This window comes from Pleurodeles waltl, chromosome 4_1 (assembly GCF_031143425.1).
Source record: "Pleurodeles waltl isolate 20211129_DDA chromosome 4_1, aPleWal1.hap1.20221129, whole genome shotgun sequence".
Taxonomy (NCBI): Eukaryota; Metazoa; Chordata; class Amphibia; order Caudata; family Salamandridae; genus Pleurodeles; species Pleurodeles waltl.
Window position 1 is genome coordinate 768,679,389 of NC_090442.1, and position 23,254 is coordinate 768,702,642.

The 23,254-nt window shown below is 44.7% G+C and overlaps 1 protein-coding gene across 1 annotated transcript; it reads left to right on the top strand.

The window, feature by feature from the left end:
- The first annotated feature begins 3,809 nt into the window (after window positions 1–3,809).
- Window positions 3,810–16,424, top strand: OPN1SW (opsin 1, short wave sensitive). Its single transcript, XM_069229407.1, has 5 exons — window positions 3,810–4,179; window positions 8,882–9,050; window positions 11,874–12,039; window positions 15,000–15,239; window positions 15,568–16,424. Exons 1-5 carry the CDS (start codon window positions 3,834–3,836, stop codon window positions 15,688–15,690), a joined length of 1,044 nt encoding a protein of 347 aa, XP_069085508.1. The 5' UTR covers window positions 3,810–3,833; the 3' UTR covers window positions 15,691–16,424.
- The last annotated feature ends 6,830 nt before the right edge of the window (window positions 16,425–23,254 follow it).

Consider the following 23,254-nt stretch of genomic DNA (forward strand, 5'->3'; position numbering starts at 1 on the left):
ATCAATGCACCACTTTCCTCATTCATGCTGCATCTGTCTCTTCATCAGTGGACCACTTCCCTTATTAATGCACCCATCTGCCTTTTCATCAATGCACCAATTCCTTCATTCATGTCCCATTCATCTCTTCATGAATGCACCACTTCCCTCATTCATGTCTCTTGCCTCTTCATAAAAGCACCTCTTCTTTCATTATTACCCCCTTGTTCACTTCATCAGTGCAACACTTTCCTCATTAATACACTGGTCTGCTTCTTCATCAGTGCACCACTCCCCTTATTAATGTATTCCTCTGCCTTTTCATCAATGCACCACTCCCCTCATTAATGTGCCCATCTGTCTCTCCCTTAATACACCACTTCCTCATTCATGTGCAGTCCCCTCATCATCAATGCACCACTTCCCTCATTAATGTCCCTAATTTCCCTTCAACAGTGCAACACTTCCCTCAGTGTTGCACCCATCTACCTCTTCATTAATGCACCACTTTCCTCATTCATGCACCCATTTGCCTCTACATCAGGGCACCACTTCCCTCATTAGCACACCCATCTGCCTCTTCATCAGTGCACCACTTCCCTCATTAGCTAACCCATCTGCCTCTTCATCAGTGCACCACTTCCCTCATTAATGCATCTATCTGCTTCTTCAGCAAAGCACCACTTCACTCATTAATGCCCCCTTGTACTTTTCATTCATCAATGCACCACTTCCCTCATTCACGCACCCGTTTGCCTCTTCATCAATGCACCACTTTCCTCATTTATGCTCCATCTGTCTCTTCATCAGTGCACCACTTCCCTCATTAATGCACCCGTCTGCCTCTTCATTCGTGCACCACTTTCCTCATTCATGCGTCTTTTGCCTCTTCGCCAATGCACCTCTTCCCTCATTAATCCCCCCTTGTTCTCTTCATCAGTGCACCACTTCCCTCTTAATGCACCTGTCTGCCTCTTCATCAATGCACCACTTTCCTCATTTATGCTCCATCTGTCTCTTCATCAGTGCACCACTTCCCTCATTAATGCACCCGTCTGCCTCTTCATCAGTGCACCACTTTCCTCATTCATGTGTCTTTTGCCTCTTCGCCAATGCACCTCTTCCCTCATTAATCCCCCCTTGTTCTCTTCATCAGTGCACCACTTCCCTCATTATTGCACCTGTCTGCCTCTTCATCAATGCACCACTTCACTTAATAATGCATCTCTCTGCCTCTTCACCAGTGCACCACTTCCTTCAATAATGCCCCTCCTTTTGTTCATCTGTGCACCACTTCCCTGATTAATACACCTGTCTGCCTCTTCATCAGTGCACCACCTCACTCATTAATGCATCCCCAGTGCACTACTTCCCCCATTGATGTGCCCATCTGCCTCTTCGTTAATGCACCACTTCTCCATTCGTGTGCAGTCCCCTCATCATCAGTGCAACACTTACCTCATTACTGTACCCATCTGCATCTTCATCAATGCACCACTTTCCTCATTCATGCACCAGTTTTTCTCTTCATCAATGCACTACTTTCCTCATTCATGCTCCATCTGTCTCTTCATCAGTGCACCACTTTCCTAATTTATGCCCGGTTTGCTCCTTAATCAATGCACCACTTCCCTCCTTCATGCCCCTTTTGCCTCTTCGTCACTGCACCACTTCTCTCATTCATGGCCTGTTCGTTTCATCAATGCATCACTTCGCTCATTCGTGCACGTTTGCCTCTGCAATACACCACTTCCCTCATCATGCTTGTACGTCTCTTCATCAATACACCAATTTCTTCATTGATGTCCCATTCACCTCTTCATGAATGCACCACTTAACACATTCATCCTTGTCTGCCTCCTTATCAGTGCACCACTTTCTTCATTTATGCCCAGTTCCCCTCAAGATGAATGTACCACTTCTCTTAATCATGCCCTGTTTGCCTCTTCACCAATGCACCACTCTGCTTCTTCGTCAATGCACCACTTCCCTCATTCATGCATGTGTTTGTCCCTCTCTGAATGCACTAGTTCCCTTATTAATGCACCCGTTCACCTCTCCACCAATACACCACCTCTCTCATTAATTCTCCTCCTTCTCTTCATCAGTGCACCACTTCCCTCATTATTACACCTGTCTGCCTCTTCAGCAATGCACCATTTCACTTATTAATGCACCCGTCTGCCTCTTCATCAATGCACCACTTCCCTCATTAACGCACCCATCTGCCTCTTCATCAACTCACCACTTCACTCAATAATGCACCCGTCTGTCTCCTCATCAATGCACCACTTTCCTCATTAATGCATCCGTCTGCCTCTTCATCAATGCACCACTTCTTTCATTCATGCTCAGTTCCCCATGCCATCAATGCACCATGCAAAACCGAGTGCCTCCGTTGGCAGTATCTCTGCTTTCTGGACCATTCTCAGCTCCCAGCTGGCACAGGCCCACTGTGGGATGAAGCACGCCCCGGCTGCTGGCTGCAGTCTTTTCTCGGTGTGGCCGCTAATTCCTCTGCTGGACTCTTCCTCTGCGTGAGGGTCTCAAAGAAAACCGACGAACAGATCGGAAATCTCAATAGACGTATTTCTGAATCTCAAGTTACAGTCCAGTGGCAGAGGAAGGGTGTCTTGAGCCCTCATCCCAACACGCAATATGGGTCACCAACACCTGGTTTGGGAGTGAAATTAAAAACAGCCAAACTTAAGGAGCAGAGGCCCTCTCACACTGATGGGCCCCGCTGCCACTACACAAACTGCACTGTTGACAACTCGGCCCCTAGCTCAGTATCCAGTACACTTCATGTGTTTAAATGGAGACTCTGAGTGAGTATATATGGGAAACATAAACTGATCCATTGCCTGAGAGGCATGGATTAGTTTATGTGCCAGGAGCCTTTTCAGATGTTTACACTTATTTGGGCTGACAAGTCTGGGGCACTTCCCTTGAGTTTTGACACATAACAATTTTATATATAAATCGAAGGATCAATGGTTACTGGGCACGGCCTCTGGCAAAGTCCTCACTTTCCAAAAATTCCGTATAGTAGTTTTAATGAGAAATGCAAATGTAAGGAGCCCCTGTTACCACCGCCCAACTACACCTGGTCAATTTTAAACATAACTTACATACATCAAGCTAGAGTAGACGTGTTTTCTTGTTTTTTTTTAATGTTTTGTCCGGATGTGTCATGCAAGAAAAATGTCATCGGTTCCATCAAGTTGGACATTATGTTACGCATGAGTACAGTATCGCTGCTTGGGCAGGTACTCGTTAGGATGCAGGGAAGTTTGACAACATTTTATTTGTTATGCTTGGTGGTCTTCTGAGCTGCTGTATCCCACTTACGCTTCTTTGGAGGGTTATGTGATGATGTGCAGTCACTACGCCCTCTCTCTCTCTCTCTCTCTATATATATATATATATATATATATATATATATATATATATATATATTTATATATATCTATAGATATATAGTTATAGATATATCCACACTACCCTGTCCTTTGGAAGCTAAACCTACCACTCCCTCTCAGGCTTCAAGCTCAGTAGCACTGTCTTTAATCTGCTCTCTTGTCGATTACCTGAGAATGAAATCAGGAGCACTGCCCCTCATTAATCTTTTTTAACTTGTGTACTAAGAAAGATTACATTCTTAAAGGAATTTAAGAGACAGAAGGCAGAGGTTTAAGGAGCTCCTAATCCAAAACTTGTCCATCCGAACGCAAAATTAATGCCTGATCCCGCAGTGAGCATTTAATGAGCTTTCCATTAAGGAACCCTATATAAGAGGGTTAAAAAACACCCACACAGGGATACAAAGAGCAGAGACGGGGTGAAGAGAAAGGATGGTGGGGGACGACGAGTTCTACCTTTTTAAGAACATTTCTAAGATCGGTCCATGGGATGGACCTCAGTACCACATTGCCCCAGCATGGACCTTTTACTTCCAAACCGCCTTCATGGGCTTCGTCTTCTTCGTCGGCACACCCCTTAATGCCATTGTCCTCGTCGTCACTGTGAAGTACAAGAAGCTAAGGCAGCCACTCAACTATATCCTGGTCAACATCTCGCTGGCTGGCTTCACCTTCTGCATCTTCTCGGTCTTCACTGTCTTCGTAGCCAGCTCTCAGGGCTACTTCATCTTTGGGAAGTTCATCTGCGAGCTGGAAGCCTTTCTGGGATCGGTTTCAGGTGATGAGGTCTACACCAGCTGGTTTGGCCATTCCTTGTTTTATGATTGTGTCATGTGGAGTCCTGGTATGGGTCCTGGGATGCTGCTTCTGGCTCTCTTCTCATTAGATTGTGGTGCAGCAGGACGTTCCATGCGTAGTTGACGCTGATGGGTTCTGTGGCCCACGCGCCAATGAGTCAGGCTAGAGGCTTGCGGTGTACCTAGTGTCCCATCACACGGGCTAAGGGATAGTTGAAAACTGTGGTTTATGCTGTGTCAATGCTGAATGGTGTAACAGGGATAAGAAGGGCTTATGGTTCATCAAGTCTCTTACTCCTGGTCCATTGTACAACAGAACTAGCAGCTCTATACACCTCATGGTCCAAATGTGGGAGAGACGGCTGCTCTGTCAAGTTCATGTTCAAAATGTATTGCAGATGTAATCAAAATCATTGCAATACTTCTGTCCGCACTATATTGTCCAGAAGGAACAGAATAGGCTTGATGCCGATCATAGCGTATCTGAGGCAGAGAAGTCATGCTCCACTGAGTGTGTGCCCCTCCACATAGTGCTACAGTGGAGGGAAAGGGTCTATCGAGTTCCTCGGCTACCTCATATACCAGAAGATACTCATGGTCCACTGAATCTCTTTCACTTGCAATCAGAGGGGACTTGTGGCCAGTGAATCTCTTCTTTACTGCTTGGTAAGACAGCAGGAAATCATGGTCCATTGAGTATGGTAGTAGGATGCCACAGAGGGGACCCATGGTAGGGTGAGACTGACAGTAGGGTGAGACGCGAAGGGAGTAATAGTCCAGTGAGGCTGGCAGGAGGGTGAAACATAAAAGGACCCATGATCCGGTGACACTGACAGCGCAGAGGGACAGGGAGGACTCGCTGTGCATTGAGTCTATATGACAGAAGGGTGTAACAGAAAGGACTGATCTCCCAGTGAATCTGCCTGACAGCCGGAGCAGACGGCGAGTAAGACAGCAGACTGAGACACAAAGGGAGTCACAGCCTGGTAGCAGAGTGAGACACCAGGGACTGATGGCCGTTCGAGGCGCTGTGAGAGCTGGGTGAGACAGAGAAGAGTTTTGTTCCGGTGAGTCTGACAGCAGCTTGAGGCAAAGGGAGTCATGGTCAGGCAGCTGGCGGGACTTCACGGACTCATGGTCCAGCCGAGTGTGGCAGAGAGGGCCCGTGGCCTGGTGACGCTGAGAGCTGCGTGAGATAAAATTGCCTCCTGGACCATCGGTCTGTCCTCACCACAGGGTACCATAGAACTGACATACCCGGAAAAAGATCCGTGGAAATTCAAAGCTGCTCCGCGGCCTTGGAGGGCACGGGTGACACACGAGGCTTGCTTTATGCAGAGCCCTCGGTTGAAAAGAAGGTAATAATGTGGCAGCAGGTTAGTAGTGCTGACGCGATATTCGTTTCATTAGTGTATGTTCTGTGACTGGCGTCGCCTCAGAGCGCTATCTGCAATCCTGTTACTTTCCTGTTGATGCTGAGTTTACAATGTGAGGATAATGCTGAGGCAGGTTGGAGCCTACAGTGCTAAAGTGCATGAAAGTGACGAGAACAGAATCACTGGAGGTCCCTGTCTGCTACCAGTGTAACAGAGGAGGCTGCGCTTTGTTATACCGGTCTTTGTTGAGCACAAGCTGCTGCCCGATGTGAGGTCTTGCAGCATTTCAGTGGCTGAAGAGTGGCCTTAAGGAGAAGTGTTTGATGTCATCCGTGAGACGCCCAGGAATGGCTGGTGTCAAATATTGCATGGTAGTGTAGTTGTATCTCCATAGCGCTTCCATTGGTGCTGGAACACTTTTCAAACTGGAGACGTTATCATAAATGTTACATCACTCAACTCAGAGTGAGTCTGGAATATCTAAGCATCACACAAAGAACAAGTGTCACGAATTAACCACACTCATGCACCATGAGAGTGATAAGGGTGTGGTATGTAGCTGGTGTCGCTTGTGGGAATACACTGTCACAAATATGTTACTAAAGTATGGTGAGGGTAGCACTGTCATTTACAGACAGCAGATTTACTGTTGAAATGGCCACAGCATTTGCACAGACACACAGTTTTGCTGATAAAACTACATAGTACACAAACGGTTGTGTGCGGAAATTGGATTTAGGCGAATATTTATTATTTGCGCATCATCAAGAAACATGCCTTGATTTGTTTTGACCTTAAAATCTTTGTTTCCACCACACTTCAGAATGAGAAAAAAGGGCCTCATTTGTGCTTTCCTAACAGTTTATTTCCGTGAAATATTTGTGCAGTTTATTTATAGGTATTTAAATCTTGTTGTGTTAGAAAAAAGCAACTCCTATAGCCTGTCCTTTCACACGAACAAGATTATCACATTAAAAAATCCTCACACTTTGCAGTCAGAGAAAGAAAAGTAAACAGCAGTCTCCATGTTAAAAGAATAAGAAGCAATTTGCCAAAGACTAGACTGATGTGACAAATAGCAAATGTGAGAAGATAAAAACAAAATGCAAAGTCATCTTTAACATTCATTCACCTTTTGAACTCCAGCATGTTTTTTGGGGGGTGTTGCAACCCCCTGCCTCCCTACTCCCAGTGCCTAATGAGGGCTTCATACCCCTGATAAGAAATCAAAGCATATTGTAGCCAGAGGCTGTGCATAAACATGCTTGTGTAATGAAGACTATGAGAGATACGGTCCTGGTGAAGGCATATAGGACGCACACCTGCCTACCTGGAAACGGCCACCACTGTGTGCACCTTCAGGGGTGGGATAGGGATCCCCTCCATTTGTGTGTCTGTAATTTAGGACTGGCCATAAGTCTCAGAGGTGTGGCCGCGCACACTATAATTTTCTAGAAACTGAAATGTACTTAAGGTGGACGTGACCTCCACCTTCTCCCTGCAACCCCTTGTTGTGAGACAAAGTGAGGCATTTGGGGGCAGATTTATGGAAAATGGCGCTGCACCGAGTGCAATAAAGTGGGTTGTGTCAATACAATCGACACGACCCTTATGCACAATCAGGGTTCCTCAGAAATTTGAAGATCACATACGCCTGCATCAGCCAAACAGAAGAAAGGTCCACGCTCATGTGTTTTGTGAGAGTTCTGAAGCTGATCTGTGCCAGGACATTCTTAAATGTGTTCATTGATAGGATTCATTAAAGCCTTTATCAACCTAGCTGCCTGACTCATGACCAGTTTCCATAATAGATGGCAGCATTGCATGCAAACTCCATAATGCATCATAAGAGAAATTCTATTATAAATTATCACCAATATATGAGTCACCGCAGATACCGAGTATTGGCCACTAGTTGCCAAGCAGTCACACTCCAGCATTTGATATAGATTTGTGTCTATTTGCTACTCCTAACTGTAAACGGACAGGTCCACAACCAGATGGAAGACTGAATCAATCATAGTTCAAGCTTCGTCCTACAGCACTAACAGTATTTAGGGAATCATTTACAACTTGGAGGAAAGTGAAATTCATCCAATTTGCTGAAGATTCTCCAAATACAGAGTACAATACTTCGTCTGAATTTCTACCACCATAGGAATATGAATATTAATTTGAAGAAAATATGGTTGATGGACTGTGCTCCATATTCAGTTTCCTTCAGAAACTGGAGGAGTTTTGGTTCTCGCCAAACGCTAAATGAGGGCATTGGTCTATCAAATTTGGCTCAATAAAATAATGCAATCTGAAAAGAATGCATTGGCATGTGCACAGAGCTTCCCTCTATTCATGGTGAGGATTTGGAGCCCCATCAACTGTCCACCTCTACCTGCCCCCTCTGAGTTCTGATGTCACCTCATGTTTACTGATGCCTTTAAGACTGCCTCGGAGAACTTTCTGTCATGTAGCACATTTCATTAGCCCCATATACTCAAGCTCCGAAATCTTCTCAGTACTTTTTCATTTGTTCTTGCTTTTGCCTTACTCGATAAAAAAACATGTTATTAATAACAAAAAAACATAAGGATAAAGAAGCTATCCGCCCGTCTTGCTCTGAAGTGGTACAAGGACGTTCAAGGAAGATGTGGTTTAGCTAGCCTATCCTTATGGTGCAACAGCAGAAGGGACTCGTGGCTGATGGGGTCTGCTCACCCACATCACTGTGGATGATACATTCATGATTCGTAAAGACTCTTCCTGGCACTTGGCATAACAAAGGCGCTCCTAATACCATGGTGTAACTAATGAGGCTTAAAAACTACATCGCAAAATGCCTAAGAGTCATAGCCCATCAAGCCTGTAGCCTGTCCCTTCTCACTGGGTGCAACAGCGATAGGGTTTTACAGTCTAGCTTTAACGCTATTGCTCCTCATACTGTGAGGAAACATTTTACAGGGCGTATGATACCTCTCAATTTCTCTATTCCTTCTCCACCTACTCCATACTCCTTCCTGCAGCTGACACAGGCTATAATTTCATTTTGGTGATTGCTGGATGTTCCCTGTGTGGGATGTTCTTTATTGTGCACTAAATGTCCCTTCTGAAATTATCCTGTGTAATGTTGTTATGCATTGTGATATCAACTCTGTACTGTAGAATCGCCTCTTGTTTTGGGTGCGGAATCCACCAAAGATGCTAATGATGTCCATGGAACAGTGACGAGAACAGTAATTTCATGTTGGGACTGGTGGTGATATCAGACATATTGTCTTTCCCTCCACAGACATACCTATGTTTTTTTTTCCAGGTCTGGTCACAGGATGGTCTCTGGCCTTCCTTGCTATTGAACGCTACATCGTCATCTGCAAGCCCATGGGGAACTTCCGCTTCTCCTCCAAGCACGCCTTGATGATTGTGCTTGCCACTTGGGTTATTGGGTTTAGCGTTTCCATTGGGCCTCTTGTTGGCTGGAGTCGGTAAGAAACTCTCCACAGAACGCTCAGGGGTTTCCATCAATTGTTCTGACTCAGTTTATCATTGTTCTAAGCTATATCAAGTGCCTAATATGTTGGGTTGTTGGTTAGTCCTATGTTGAGGGTATTGTTGATTACGAGGATTAGTCTTGCGTGCTCAGGCAAACCGTTCCATAAATGTACTCCAATTTCTTTGTGGAAGATCATTACATTAAGAGGAGTTAGGTGTGAGCATTAGTGGGGAGAGGGGGTTATGTGAGTTCACGGAGAAGGATTGGTGGCATTAAATGATGAGCTAGATAAGATTAGGGATTACTGGGTTGCGGGGCTATGACTTTCAAAGTGAAGGTTGCGATCTTTTAAATGAGTTGCGGACAATTTGCAGAAATACATTAATAGAGATTAAGGGAAACGTTATTTAGAGAAGGTTGTCCTCAGAGAGAAGGAATGCAGAGGGTAGAAGGGGAGAGATGGTGATTTGAAAGAAAAAGGAGATGTGACAATTGAAGTAAAGGGCAGTTTTTAATGCCGGAATTTAGGAATTAGAGGAGGCCTTTTGTGACAGCACGTAATTTGAAGATGCAAGGCTGTAGAATAAAACAACATTATTTGCATGTGATAATAGTGCTATATTAGGTACTTTTGATGACACTAGAATCAAGCAAACAGCCTCTCCACTCTTAAACTACTATTAGTCTATGGCTCAAGCACACTGACCAGCTCAGAAGTTGAAAGCGTAAAGTAATGGCTGGATGCATATTGAGGGAAATAAGAGTTTTAGCCTATCCTCAAAGGGAAACATTAATCTTCTGCCCGACATAGCTCTCTCACCCAGTTCTTTTCTCTCGGTCTGACAAGAGGATAAACGTATGTAGCTCCATGAAGAATGAACAACAGTGGACAGTTGATGAAAGAATGGATGATGAAGTAAGAGTACAGAATACAAGTGCCAAGTAAAGTTGAGGCATTACAATATTACTGGGAGGTAACAATGAAGAAAGAGCTCAGCTGAAGGACATCTTCAGCAGTCATGCGTCAAACTGAGCAGGTGGTTTAGAGTGGACTTCAAGCATACTGTGTTTCCAGAAAGTGTGGGGTGGGACAATCACCTCAATAAGAAAGTCACAGACCTCTGATTGCTTATAGATTTCAGCAAAGCCTTAGTATAAATCCATTTGATCCCTCAGTTACAATGCACTGCCCCCCAGGCCCTGGCTGCAATCTCACTTGCAATCAGACTTGCTCTCCCTTGGTGCTGCTCAGCCTACTGCTTCCACTACCAATGGTGCTCAACATACAGCCTACCCTGCTCCACTTCCTACCCCAACCCACAGCCCACCCATGTCTCTAACACAGCCAGCCTTCCCTCCTTCCTGAAGAAGCAGCCATCTTTTGAAGTATACCCAGACAACTTCACTCAGCTCTCCTTTCAAGCAGTATTGTCTGCTGTCAAGGAAGATCTCACGGTACTCCTCTGTAGGTCCTTTCGCATCATAGAAGCGGCCCACTCTGCCCGGCTAACATTACCAGATCCCCTGGACCCCACCCCAACTACACTGGCAATTTTTGACGACTTTGGGAGTCTATACAACCTTGCACAGGTGTAGCTGATTGAGCCCATTGGTGCCTTCGACGATTTCTGATTAGTGCCCATCCTCTATTTTTCTATGTATTCTTAGAGTCCTGATGATGATCCTTGTATCTGCCTAAAGGATTGGAAAGTTGTCAACTAGTTCTACAAACCCAATTTGATTGTACATAAGAATAAAATGGTCCGTGTTGTTCTTACTTGATACACATTCTTGATCACGTAGTCACACAAGTGTGTCACTTGTATGAGAGCACCAGGCATGTTTCTCACCACACATCCACTACACTGTCATATTGTTTTTTTATTTTTTTATATACAATTGAATAAATTGATCATTTAATATATGTGCATGTTAATTGTGATATCTATGTCTTGGGCCCACTGTTCTTTACGCATAAGCTTACCCAAGGTCCCAGGTGGCACTCACGTTCACTTGCTACCAATAACCAAGGACAGACTCTGTGGCAAATTCATGAAATACTGCCGCCAATAGATAAAATTGCACTGGCACATGAGGAATAACCCAAGGGGAGGATTTCCCAGAATACAATCACCTCATTGCCTTCACATGTAGTTTCTACCCGGTGGTACCATTGTTAGTGTGGACAAAACCAATGACATCTTCTCCAGCAGGGGAAAGATCAGCCAACTTTACTGGGGTTTTCGAAGATGGTGATATAGTTTTGGCGGATAGGCTCTTGCTATTTCATCATGTTTTGCCGTTGTTCAGTCAAGATAATGGTAGTTCTTTTCCAACTCATGGACACGCTTTATGCAAATTGAAAATAGCCAAAAGGAAGCACTGTCTGCTATAGACCTTAGTCTTTAGAACATTTCCAATGACGGCCGGGAAATTATTCTTATTAGCGCCTACTATTTTAGACCTAAAGTGTCTCAGCCAATCAAAGTGCTTAGACTACTGCTGTTTGTTTGTATTCAACATTCAGGAGCAGGCTTATGAAACAGACATAGGCAATAGACAAGCTTATTTGCTAGTGTTTGATGAAAGCAGGATTCCGAATGTTAATAGCCTTATTGACCAGATGTTGCTGGAAGTCAATACCTTTTCATTTTCTACTGTGTGCCTTGCTCTTGGTTTATAAATGTGGGGTGAGTAAATACCAGCAGTTGGCTTTCTGTACAGATGGGGTTACCACTGTTATCGCCCTGAGCAGAGGGTAACAATACTTGAGTAGCATCTCTGAATGCCTGTTCTGTCTTGACTTCTTTTTCAGCTACATCCCAGAAGGCCTCCAGTGCTCCTGCGGCCCAGACTGGTACACAGTAGGAACCAAGTACAAAAGTGAGACCTACACCTGGTTCCTCTTCATCTTCTGCTTCATCATGCCACTCTCTCTCATCTGCTTCTGCTACTCTCAGCTCCTGGGAGCCCTCCGAGCTGTGAGTACTCACTCTACAATCCGGAACCAAGAGAACACAAGCATGAGGGACATTCATATTTTTACATTTCGGTGACTGTCTCGTAGTTATTTTCACCGACATTATACTGTTGTACTATTTGGTCAAAGCACCAAAGTAACCTCCGAGCCACAAGTTCGATTCCTGGCAAGAATGACTCAGTCTTTAATCCTTTCTAGGTCAAGAAAATTAATAGTGATTTATTTCGGGTAATAAACAATGGTAAATATGTAGATATGTAGATATGTAGAGCACAAACATGAAATCTGTTGTTTAAAAGGATTATAAAGGTAGACAAGCAACCGTTAGCTGTTAGGATGGAGGCTTCCAGTGTCGAGACAGATGGATAACTACATCCCATCCCACGCCTCCTCGTGACATTCCTCACTGTCTGATGAGGAGTAATAAAGGAGTAATGAAGTCTACTAGGAAGTAATGAAGGCACTACCACCATACTTCCTAGTACTTCCTCATACCAGACATATTTGAGGTGCCCCAAAGGCTCTGTGAACCAAACCTACAAAAAGAACCAGACAGGCTGGTGCAAAACATGCATCTATTCTGAAACGAACAGGGACAGTTTACTTAGTGATTCTGAACAATGAATCAAAACCAAGCTGTAAAGCTGAGGCATTCTATACCATTAGTCTGTAATGCAGGACAAACGTATGCAGTGTTGCCTAGGTTGCAGGTATGCAACTCTCCACCGGAGGGATCCCTAGATCTCAGGCAAGGATGTTATGATTCCCCTGTTTGACATTCAGTACACTTCTTCAGCAAAATGAAGAATGCCAGCTTGAGAGGAAAAAAAGTTCATTTTGACAGTGCCATGGTAAAAGCCTTTATCGCCTGCCCTGACATGCCAAAATCACATGGTGGTTTACCTTCTATACACCAACTATTTCCTTCAGATTCTAACTTAACGGTAAAAAACAAGGAGTTACGACCTGCTTGCCCTTAGGTGGTCTCCCAAGGCATTCCTCTCTTTTGATTGCTCCTCTTTCACATGGTTATTTTTTGTACTTTCTTGTGCTTTTGTTGCTTTCAATGTTTTTTGTTTATTATTCGTGAGAAGGCACTTGAAAAGGCATCAGTGAAATTTTAATTACACCAGAGTAATCAGAGTAATTTCATTAATTATGCTTCACTTGTGTGATGTGAAATTACCGAAATTGTGCAATTACACCAACTTGAGTAATTGAGAGTAATTTGGGCCAAAAATCGTACCGCAGGAGCAGAGGAACAACAAACCCAGAGAAAGAGAGCGGCTGCTGGCTACTGGTGTTCATGTCCTGTAACATTTAGTGCTATTTTCTTAGTGCAAAATGCATGTTGTTAGACACCTGGAACATGTCTCTGCAGAAAAAGTATGCCAAATGTCCTACCTCCTAGCCGATGTTAGTGCAACCAGAAAAAACAAATTTTTATCTTCAGGTAATAAGCATCTGCATGCTCTAAATGCCTCAAAGGGATGGGTTTGATGGATAAACAGAATAAGAAGCAAACCTGAAGCCAGCACTGGTGACCTTCGTTGTAGGCGAACAATCCCAACATACCTTAAAAGATTGGTCACCAACACCTCATGTTCCAGGACCACCTCTGCACCACGATTCCCTTAATGCTTTCATGGCTGCCTGCTCAATCCAGAGAGTTGAAAACGACACCACTAGAGCAAAACTGTCCTGCAAGAAATGCAACACAGTGCAACTAGTGTCCAGAACTGATGATAAATATCCATGAACATCTCAGAACACAGGACCAGATCCAGCAAGAGAGGAAACACCTAGCTTAATTCAGCAACTGGTGGTATGGACACCTAGGAGGTGAGTTAGCCTCAGTGTCACATTGCATAACACGAATGCCAGAGTTCCTAAGCGTTTGGACCCAGTACTACATGTCCCAATAATGTGTAAAGCCAGAAAGGGTGGCAGATCGTTTGCTTTTCTAGCTGCAAATCTGTGGAATAGCCTCCCACTAGCCTTCCGGAAGGCTCCAACGATATCTGTGTTCAGGAAGAAATTAAAAGTTTTCTTTTGCATTAAGTGTCTCACTAATTCACACAGGTTACGATCTTGCTGAGCGCCGGGGCGCTTCTCTGAAGCAGTTGTGAGCTTGACAATGGTTTATTATTAATACTATACCTCCACAGTTTAAAGTTCTGAACACTTACTTGCCTTTCTGCCCATCTCTTCGCCTGATTCTGCATTTAACCAGGCGAGTCTATTTCCTCCCTCAACCATGGAGGTCAGTTAGGGGTTGCTCAGGGTGGCAGCTCACCACTCTGGCAAGGCATTAAGGGGGTTATTACAACTTTGGAGGAGGTGTTAATCCGTCCCAAAAGTGACGGTAAAGTGAGGGATATACCACCAGCCGTATTATGAGTTCCATAGGATATAATGGACTCGTAATACGGCTGGTGGTATATCCGTCACTTTACCGTCACTTTTGGGACGGATTAACACCTCCTCCAAAGTTGTAATAACCCCCTAAGTATCACTGTGTGCAACACGGGACTTCCAGGGTCCCAGAGAGCTGATCATATACTCTGCAGTGCTGTCGGTCCCGCTTGGGAGGGGCGGGTGAGAAATCATCCCAATGCCTCTGTGAAAGCTGAAGCCCAGCCGAAGCTCTTTCAACATCCAGTCCCATTGCAGATGAGACAGCAAATTGTCAATAAGGATTGTGGGGACGAGGTCTCGAGTCCAGCTCTGGGAGTGCGTGTGTTATAAAAAAACAATTTTTCTTTGCTTCATTCCCTGCAAAGGTTTCTGGGAGGGAGGTGGGTGGACCACAAATAGTATGGCTATGAGAAGGAAGAAGCATGGAGGTAATGTATTTTGAAACAAAACGTAAATCTTGTTAGGATCTCATTGTCCAATGAATAAGTTGGCTAGTCATTGCATGGGCTCAGCTAGGCCTAACTACCATCTGATTTCCTGCAGGTCGCAGCCCAGCAGCAAGAGTCTGCCACCACCCAGAAGGCCGAGCGCGAAGTGACGCGCATGGTGATCGTCATGGTGGTGTCCTTCTGCGTGTGCTATGTTCCTTATGCAGCCATGGCCATGTATATGGTGAACAATCGTAACCATGGGTTGGATCTGCGGCTCGTCACCATCCCCGCCTTCTTCTCCAAGAGCGCCTGTGTATACAACCCCATCATTTACTCCTTCATGAACAAACAGGTAAAAGCCCAGTCCTAGACTAAGGGGCAGTGCTAGGACAGCATAACAGTGAAATAGTAGGACTTTCTACATTTACTGCTTTTTCTTTCAAAGGGTGCATGCTAAATAATATACTTTTTCTTGGTGGAGGCACACATCCGTACCATTGAAATTCAGCAGCTATAGTATGTTTGTAGTTTTACAAAAGGTATTCAGCACCAAAGGGCTCTCTTCAATTACACCTGTAAAGGTCTTCCATGTTCTCAGCCCCTGTACCAGAACTTGCAAGACTGTCTTCGGGACAAATGTGGATACAAATGAAGTATTTATTGTTTTCTTTCCCAATTAGTTTCGTGCTTGCATCATGGAAACTGTGTGCGGGACCCCCATAACGGACGAGTCTGATTTGTCCAGTTCGAGCAATAAAACTGAGGTTTCATCCGTCTCCAGTAGCCAGGTCAGCCCTAACTAATACCGGAACTCATGCCCTCCCCACTCCTGATCCACCCAAGAGTGTGGACGCCCATCCGGGAGCAATTTCAGAGAAGGATGCTGCTAGTCAAACATCAGGCCCACTGACTCCATGGCTGGCAGGCAGCTACTGATCACCAACTCTATCTGGACTACAAGTGGATCACCGTGCACTGCTGTGCGTCCCATTGCCCAGTGCACACTGCATGGAACAATCTGGCCAAGGGACTGGTGTGCGAACTGGAGGGATGCAGAAGTTGGTAACCAATGTCATGCTGATGTGAATAGCTATGTTCCCACTTTCTACCTACTTTGTCATCCTTATCACTTCTCCCACTAAAATGGTTGCACCTATCGTAGGTATTTGTATATCCTGAGTGACACTACATAATGTCATTTTCTCTGTCTCTCTGGGTAAGAATGTCTGGAGAGGTTGTAAATAATACTGGACTGTAACACACTGGCAATGAAGTACTGTTTATGCTACATTCAGAATTAAACATTTTATAGGCTTCATGTTGAACTACGTCATTCAACGCAATTATGCCATTTATATGAATTATAGGAAATAAATGTGTGACATACGTCCCCTGTTCTCAAGTTTTTAAACCACTGCCGTTTGTGAAGAAATGCCCAACACATTCTTTCTCTCTCTCTCTCTTTTTTAATGTAATTACCACGGCTTGGATAGAAACTTTAGCATCGATGTAGCTTGGAGAATAAAGCAAATTAAGTTGCACAACTGCTGCCATTATGTATTGAGCTATTATTTCTTTTTGCTGTGCAGGTTATTAAGGCTGCTGATGATATTTTATGTTATGCTGTGAGCAGGCGCGGCTCCTCTGTATTGACTCTGTGCACTCCTCTCAGAGCGCGCGTGTGTTTGACCAGCCGTCTCAGGCTGACCAAACACACATGCGCTGTAGGCTCTCTCCAGCACAGCAACACGATTGCTGGGCTAGAGAGAGCCTGCACAGGCTCCCAGTCTGCTTGGGAGTGCCCTGACTGGGCGCTCCAGCCAATCCTGATGCTGCTTTGAGCAGGGCAGGCTGGGAGCCTGTGACTGCAGGAGCGACGGAAGAGGAGCGGTGCGCGGCGCGAGAGCAAAGGTATGGTTTTAAAAAAAATAATAATTATTTAATTAATTTTTTTCCTGTGCCCCCGCACCCCAGCCCAGCCACGCAAGCCGCTCCTGGCTGTGAGTCTCATTTGCATAGCGCATCTGCTAAAGCCACCCTTTTACGAGTGGCTCAATTTACCAGGCTGGGAAAATAAGTTGATTGTATAATGGCGCTGCAGCACGTGCATGCACAGGCGCATAGGTTTCATTCGCAGGCGGCTGAAGCAAGAGGCTAGAGTTGCTAGGCTGCTGTGCGTTAACACCGGTGTCAACACGGAAGTACACAGAGGATGAAGAAAATGCGGGTTTCCTTCCATCACTTCAGTAGTGTTCTAAGATGTTGGTTCTCTGGTCACTCGTGGGTGGACAGCCCCTGCAACTGCAGTAGCATACAACTTCATCCTGGTAGCCCTGGTACGTGATGCACCAAAGTCCTATGTGAGCAGGAGGATGAGGAGAGGAGGAAGCAGAGGAATTATGGGAGGTGTGGCAGTTAATGTGTTTGCAATGGTGCTTGCACTGAAAAGGGGGTTTATTTAATGGTGCAAGCTTCTTACATGACAATGGTGACAATTACAAGCCTATTGTGGATTCTGGCATGAAAATAGTGATTTAGAGGCCTTGGCTAAGCTGCTTTTGACATGAATACCAGTGGTGCTGTTTAAAGCAGGGCAACGCGACTGCTTTCAATACAGTGGTGCTTTACTTACTGGTGCAGTTAGTTTCTGGCATAACATTGGAACTATACATACCTGGCCAATGTTGTGTACATCAGGGCAATGTAGAAACTGCCATTGCAAGATGTGTGGTTTTCACTGCAGTATAGAGGGGCATCACAGCAGTATCTGCAAACTAATGGACTAGTCTATTGCATAGGATTACAAGTAACACCAGTCCTTGCACCAAGAGCCGACTCCTGACAAAATGAACAGCCCCAGTGAAAAGCAGTGACCTTGCTAACTCACCAGTGATCACCCATGATTCGTTGACAGGCTGGGAACTTTAGCTTCATGTTCTGAGCAGCTCTGAAAACGTTTAATAGGCTTTTAACAGGCACAAGAACAGTGATGGGCATTATGTCCTGGTAGAGAACACATAGATATGTGGCAATAGACAACACAACCTGGCATTGCTTCTCCGCACTAACTTTTTGTACCTGCCATCAGGGGCGGCTCCTCCGCAATGGCGGAGGAGCGTCGCCCCACTGGCTATAGTGGAATGGGGTAGATTGGATTAGGGTGTAGTGGGGTAGATTAGGGCAGAGTGGGGCAGATTGGGTGGATTAGAGTAGGGTAGACTGAAATGGAGTGGAGTAGATTGAAGTGGGGTACATTGGAGTGGGTTAGACTGAAGAAGGATGACTGGAGTAGGGTAGTTTAGAGTGAGGTAGATTGGAGTGGAGTGGGGTAGATTTGAGTGGAGTATATTGGAATGGAGTAGATATGGGTAGATTGGAGTGGGGTAGATTGGGAGGGGTAGATTTGAGTAGGGTAGATTGGAGTAGGGGTAGATTGGAGTGGAGTGGGTTAAATTGGAGTGGGGTGGAATGAGTTAGATTGGAGTGGGGTAGATTTGAGTGGAGTGTGGTAGATTGGAGTGGGGCGGATTGGGATGAAGTGGAGTGGGGTAGATTTGGGTTGAGTTGAGTGGAGTGTGGTAGAGTGGATTGTGGTAGATTAGAGTGAAGTGGGGTAGACTGGGTGGATTGGAGTGGAGTGGGGCAGATTCTGGTAGATTGGAGTGGAACAGAGAGTGGTAAATTGGAATCGGGTAGATTGTGATAGACTGGAGTGTAGTAGATTGTGGAGGAGTAGGGTTTATTGTTGTGGAGTCGGGGAGATTGGAGCCGGGGAGATTAGAAGGAAGATGAGTTGGATAGATTGCAGTGCTGTGTGGAGTGGAGTAAATTGCTATGGAGTGGGGGTAAATTGGACTGGGGTAGATTGGAGTGGAGTTAGGTAGAGTGGAGTGGGTTGAATTGGGGTACATTGGTCTTTGGTGGAGTGGGGCAGACTGGAGTGGAGTATATTGGAGTTGACTGGAGTAGTGTGGGAAAGAATGGAGCAGCTGTGTAGTTTTGAGTGAAGTGCAGTAGATTGAGGTGAAGAGGGTTAGATTGGTGTAAGGTTGAGTTGATTGGGTTAGATTAACTGGAGTGGAGTGGAGTAGATTGAGTGGATGGGGTAGAATGGAGTGGAGTATGGTAGACTTGGATTGAGTGGAGTAGATTGTAGTGAAGTAGAGTATTTTGGATCATAGTAGAGTGGAATGGTGTAGATTGGGTTAGAATGGGGTTAACTGAAGTGTTGTAGACTGAAGTAGGGTAGATTGAAGTGGGGTAGACTGGAGTGGGATGGGTAAACCGGGGTGGGGTAGATTGGGTGGAGTGGGGTAGATTTGTGTGGGGTAGAGTGGGGTAAGTGGTGTGAAGTGGACTGGCATAGAGTGGACTGGCGTGTGCACCATGGAGTGAGAGGCATAAATTGGAGTGGCATGGAGTTTCATAGAATATCGTAGAGTGGAGTGGCATGTTGTAGAGTTGAGTTTTGTAAAATGGAGTGGTGTGGCATAGTGTGGAGTGGTGTGGTGACGTATTGCTATTACAAACAACACATTTTCAATTGAAATGATATGTTGATTTGCACCAAAATACGGTTTTACTGCACACAAATGATAATGTGTCCAAATATCATCATCTAGTGCAGTTGTTCCCAACTTGTGGCCGGGGACCCCGAGGGGTTCGCGAAGCCTCCTCATGGTGTCTGTGACTGTTTAGAAAATTAAATAATCTTAACAGATTAGATCCCCATCTTTAAGTAATGACTCAGTGGGAGGGTCCCCGAATTCCAGTAATGATTCAGTGGGAGTCCCCGGGTTCCAGTGATGATAAAGTGGGGGTCCACAGAACTCAAAGGTTGGGAACCACTGATCTATTGTATTGATGTGTTTTGATCATGTTCAAATATTTGTTTCTACCATATTACAGAATTACAAAAAAAATTGCTTCATTTGTACTGAAATATCTTCACAGTTCATTTCATCCTTCACCCTCTCCTCTTACATGGTTACTCAGCAGGATCGTCACATAAATTCTCTCTCTTTGAAGACAGAGGAGAAGTAAATGCCAAGCTCTCTTGAAGAGAGCTTGACATTTGACCTCTGTCTTTGAATTCACAGGAAATGTGACAAGAACAAGATTTATAGGCCTTTTTACAGAAAAAGAGTTTGTGGAAGATTACAGTAAACAAGGTTTGGGCAATGGGAGGGACAAACTAAATCTGGACAGGCTAAAGCAAATAAAGCCAGCAAATAGAGAAACAGAAATGTGAGTTACAAACCACTAAGCCAATGATAAGCAACATGCAGGATACATTCCTAGGTCAGCTTTCAGAATGTCCCCACAATGTCTTTAGCAAACCAGACAGCTGTGCTGTCTGGTAGGCTTCGACCTAAAACGGTGGTGTAAAACATAAGATGTAGGAGAGAACCTAAAAAAACAACTTAAAGGAAAGGCTCAAGTTCACCCATTAAGCTCATTTGCGCAGTGCAACGTCAGACTGGTTTGATAATTTTTACCAGGGTTGATTATGGTTTGGCCCTGGTCTATCACTATGTGGATAGTTATAGTTCAGTCAGCCTACATTATTATTCTTACATTTGTCCTTTTCTTCAAAAGCATGGGATGTCATTCCCATTTTAGAACAGGATTGAAGCAAGGGCCTAAAAATGAATGCCCTGCTTGCACATGCCTCATCAGATCCTATGGGGCATCTCTATTCCTCTCTGCTTCATTAAGTGGCATGCACACAAGGATGGAGCCGGGGATCTGCCAGTCAGCCAAATGACGAAAGCAGCTATTGGAGTTAGTGTAGGGTAGTTACTGTAATAAGTAACTCTCACTTGCAGTCCAGTCCTGTACAGTCATGTGCATAGGAATATTATCAATGACTGAAAAAGCAGACCAACAGTAACAACCTTGACAGATCACTTCAAAAGCTTATGAAGCCCAGGAGGCTTTGAAATAGGCAGATGCTGGTGAACGAGGAGGGGTGTATATATTGTCTAAGATGAGCTCTGATAGAAAACACTAGACAGATGGGAAGGCATTCCTAACTATTCTATGGACTACATTAACAAGCATTGGTAAAGCCGATAGTTCTCGCCCATGCAAGAGCTATTGGCCTTGCCAATTTGTTTTAGCCATGTTGTTTACCAGCATGGCTAAAGGTTAGTGGCATAGAGGAGAGTGGCATGGAGAATCGTAGATTGGAATGTCAAAGAGTCTAGTAGAGTGTTGTAGAGTGGAATAGCAGAGAGTGTTGTGTATTGGAGTGGCATAGTATGGAGACATGTGGAGTGGCATACACTGGAGTGGCATAGAATAGAGTGGACTGGTGTAAAGTGTTGCAGAGAACAGTGGCAATGAGTGCAGTAGCATTGAATTCAGCGGTGTACAATGCAGCGTCATAGAATGCAGTGCCGTAGATTAGAGTGGTGCACAGTAGAGTGCAGTGGTGCCGAGTGGAGTGGCACTGAGTAGAAATGGGTGGACTAGAGTGCCGCAGAGTAAAGTAAAATGGTGCAGAGTGGAGTAGTATAGAGTTGAGTGATGCAGATGGCAGTGGCTCAGAGTAGAGGAGAGTGGCATAGAGTGCAGTGGGGTAAAGTGCAGAGTAGAGTTGAGTGGCTTGGAGTGCAGTGGAATAGAGTGGTGCAGAGTACAGCAGCATAGAACACTTCTGGATTTTTCCCTCCTCTATCCCTCCATTATTCCATTCAAACCAACTAACAGACTCACATGTCCTACGCTCAAATTAACTCATACCTCCCTATACTAATACTAATAATGTACTCATATTTCCCTATATGAATCCACCACTAATCCGTTTGGGTTCCAGAGTAGCAAGCTACTCGCCAAAAAACGATTTGACTCCTCATCAGGGGTAGTAAGCGCTATATAAATACAATTAAAATAGAGTTGTGCAGAGTAGAATATAGTGCCATAGAGTGCCATGGAATGGTGCAGAGTAGAGTGGTGTAGAGTTCAGTGGCAGAGTGCAGTGTTGCAAAGTAGTGTTAGAGTGCAGTGGTATATAGCAGAGTAGAATGGCATAGAGAGCAGTCATGTAGAGTACAGTGATGCAGAGTAGAGTGCAGTGGAATGGAGTGCAGTGACAGAGTGAGATACCACACTGCATTGGTGTAGAGTGCAGTGATTAAGAGTAGAATGCAATGACATAGGGTTCAGGGGCATAGAGTGGAGTGGCGTAGAATGCAGTGGCGTAGAGTAGATTGTTTTAAAGTAGAGTGAAGTGACGTAGAGTGGAGTGGTGCAGGGTACAGTGCAGTGGTATGGAGTGTAATGGCATAAAGTAAAGTGGTGTAGAGCGCTAGGCATAGAGTGCAGTGGTGCAGAGTGGACTAGAGTGGCATACAATGGATTGGCGTACAGTGTAGGGGCATAGAGTTGAGATTTACAGAGTAAAGTGCATTGGCGAAGAGTATATTAGCTTACAGTGCAGAGTGGCATAGAGTACAGTGGCGTAGAGTGGAATTGTGCAGAGTAGATCGGTGTGGCCTAAACTAGAGTGGTGTAAAGTGCAGTGGTGTAGAGTAGTGGTGAAGAGTGCATTGGCATAAAGTAGAGTGGCACAGGATAGAGTAGAGAGGCGTAGCCTGAAGTGGTGTAGAGTGCAGTGGCGTGGAGTAGTTCAGAGTGCAGTGGCATTGAGTGTTGTAAAGTGGAGTGGTGCAGATTAGAGCACAGTGGTGTGGTGCAGAGTAGGGGGCAGTGTTGTGGAGTGGTGCAGAGTAGATGGAGTATTCATGGTGTGGTAGGACACTGCCATTACAGACAACATATTTTCAATTGAAATGACCATTACATTTGCAGTCATACAGTTTTACTAGTAAAACTATAGAGTGCACAGACGAAAATGTATGCAAATTACATCACCTAGTTTAATGATTTGTTTTGCTCATCTATAAGTATTTGTTTCCAACATACTTCAGAAATTACATAAAATGTGCTTTATTTGTGTGTTCATAATTCTGATATATTCTGAAATACTTACACAGTTCATTTAAACATAGTCGTGTGGTAGAACACAATTCTTTCCTACCCCCAGTACCCAGCAAGATTGTCACATAAATCCTCTCACTTTGAAGTCAGAAAAAGAAGAGTAAACATGCACACTTGGAAGGTAGTGCCTGAAATTTGACCTAATGTATTTGAATGCACAGCAGATGAGACGAGATAATAATAAGATTTGAAGGCCTGCTAACAAAGAGCGAGTTCATGGAAGGATACAAAAACGACAGTTTAGGCAACGGGAGGGATGAAATGAACCTGGAGAGCCTAAAGCAAACAAAGCCAGCAAATGGAAAGCCATAAAGTATGAGTTACAAACCACCAAGCCAATGGTAATCAACAAGTGGAATTTAT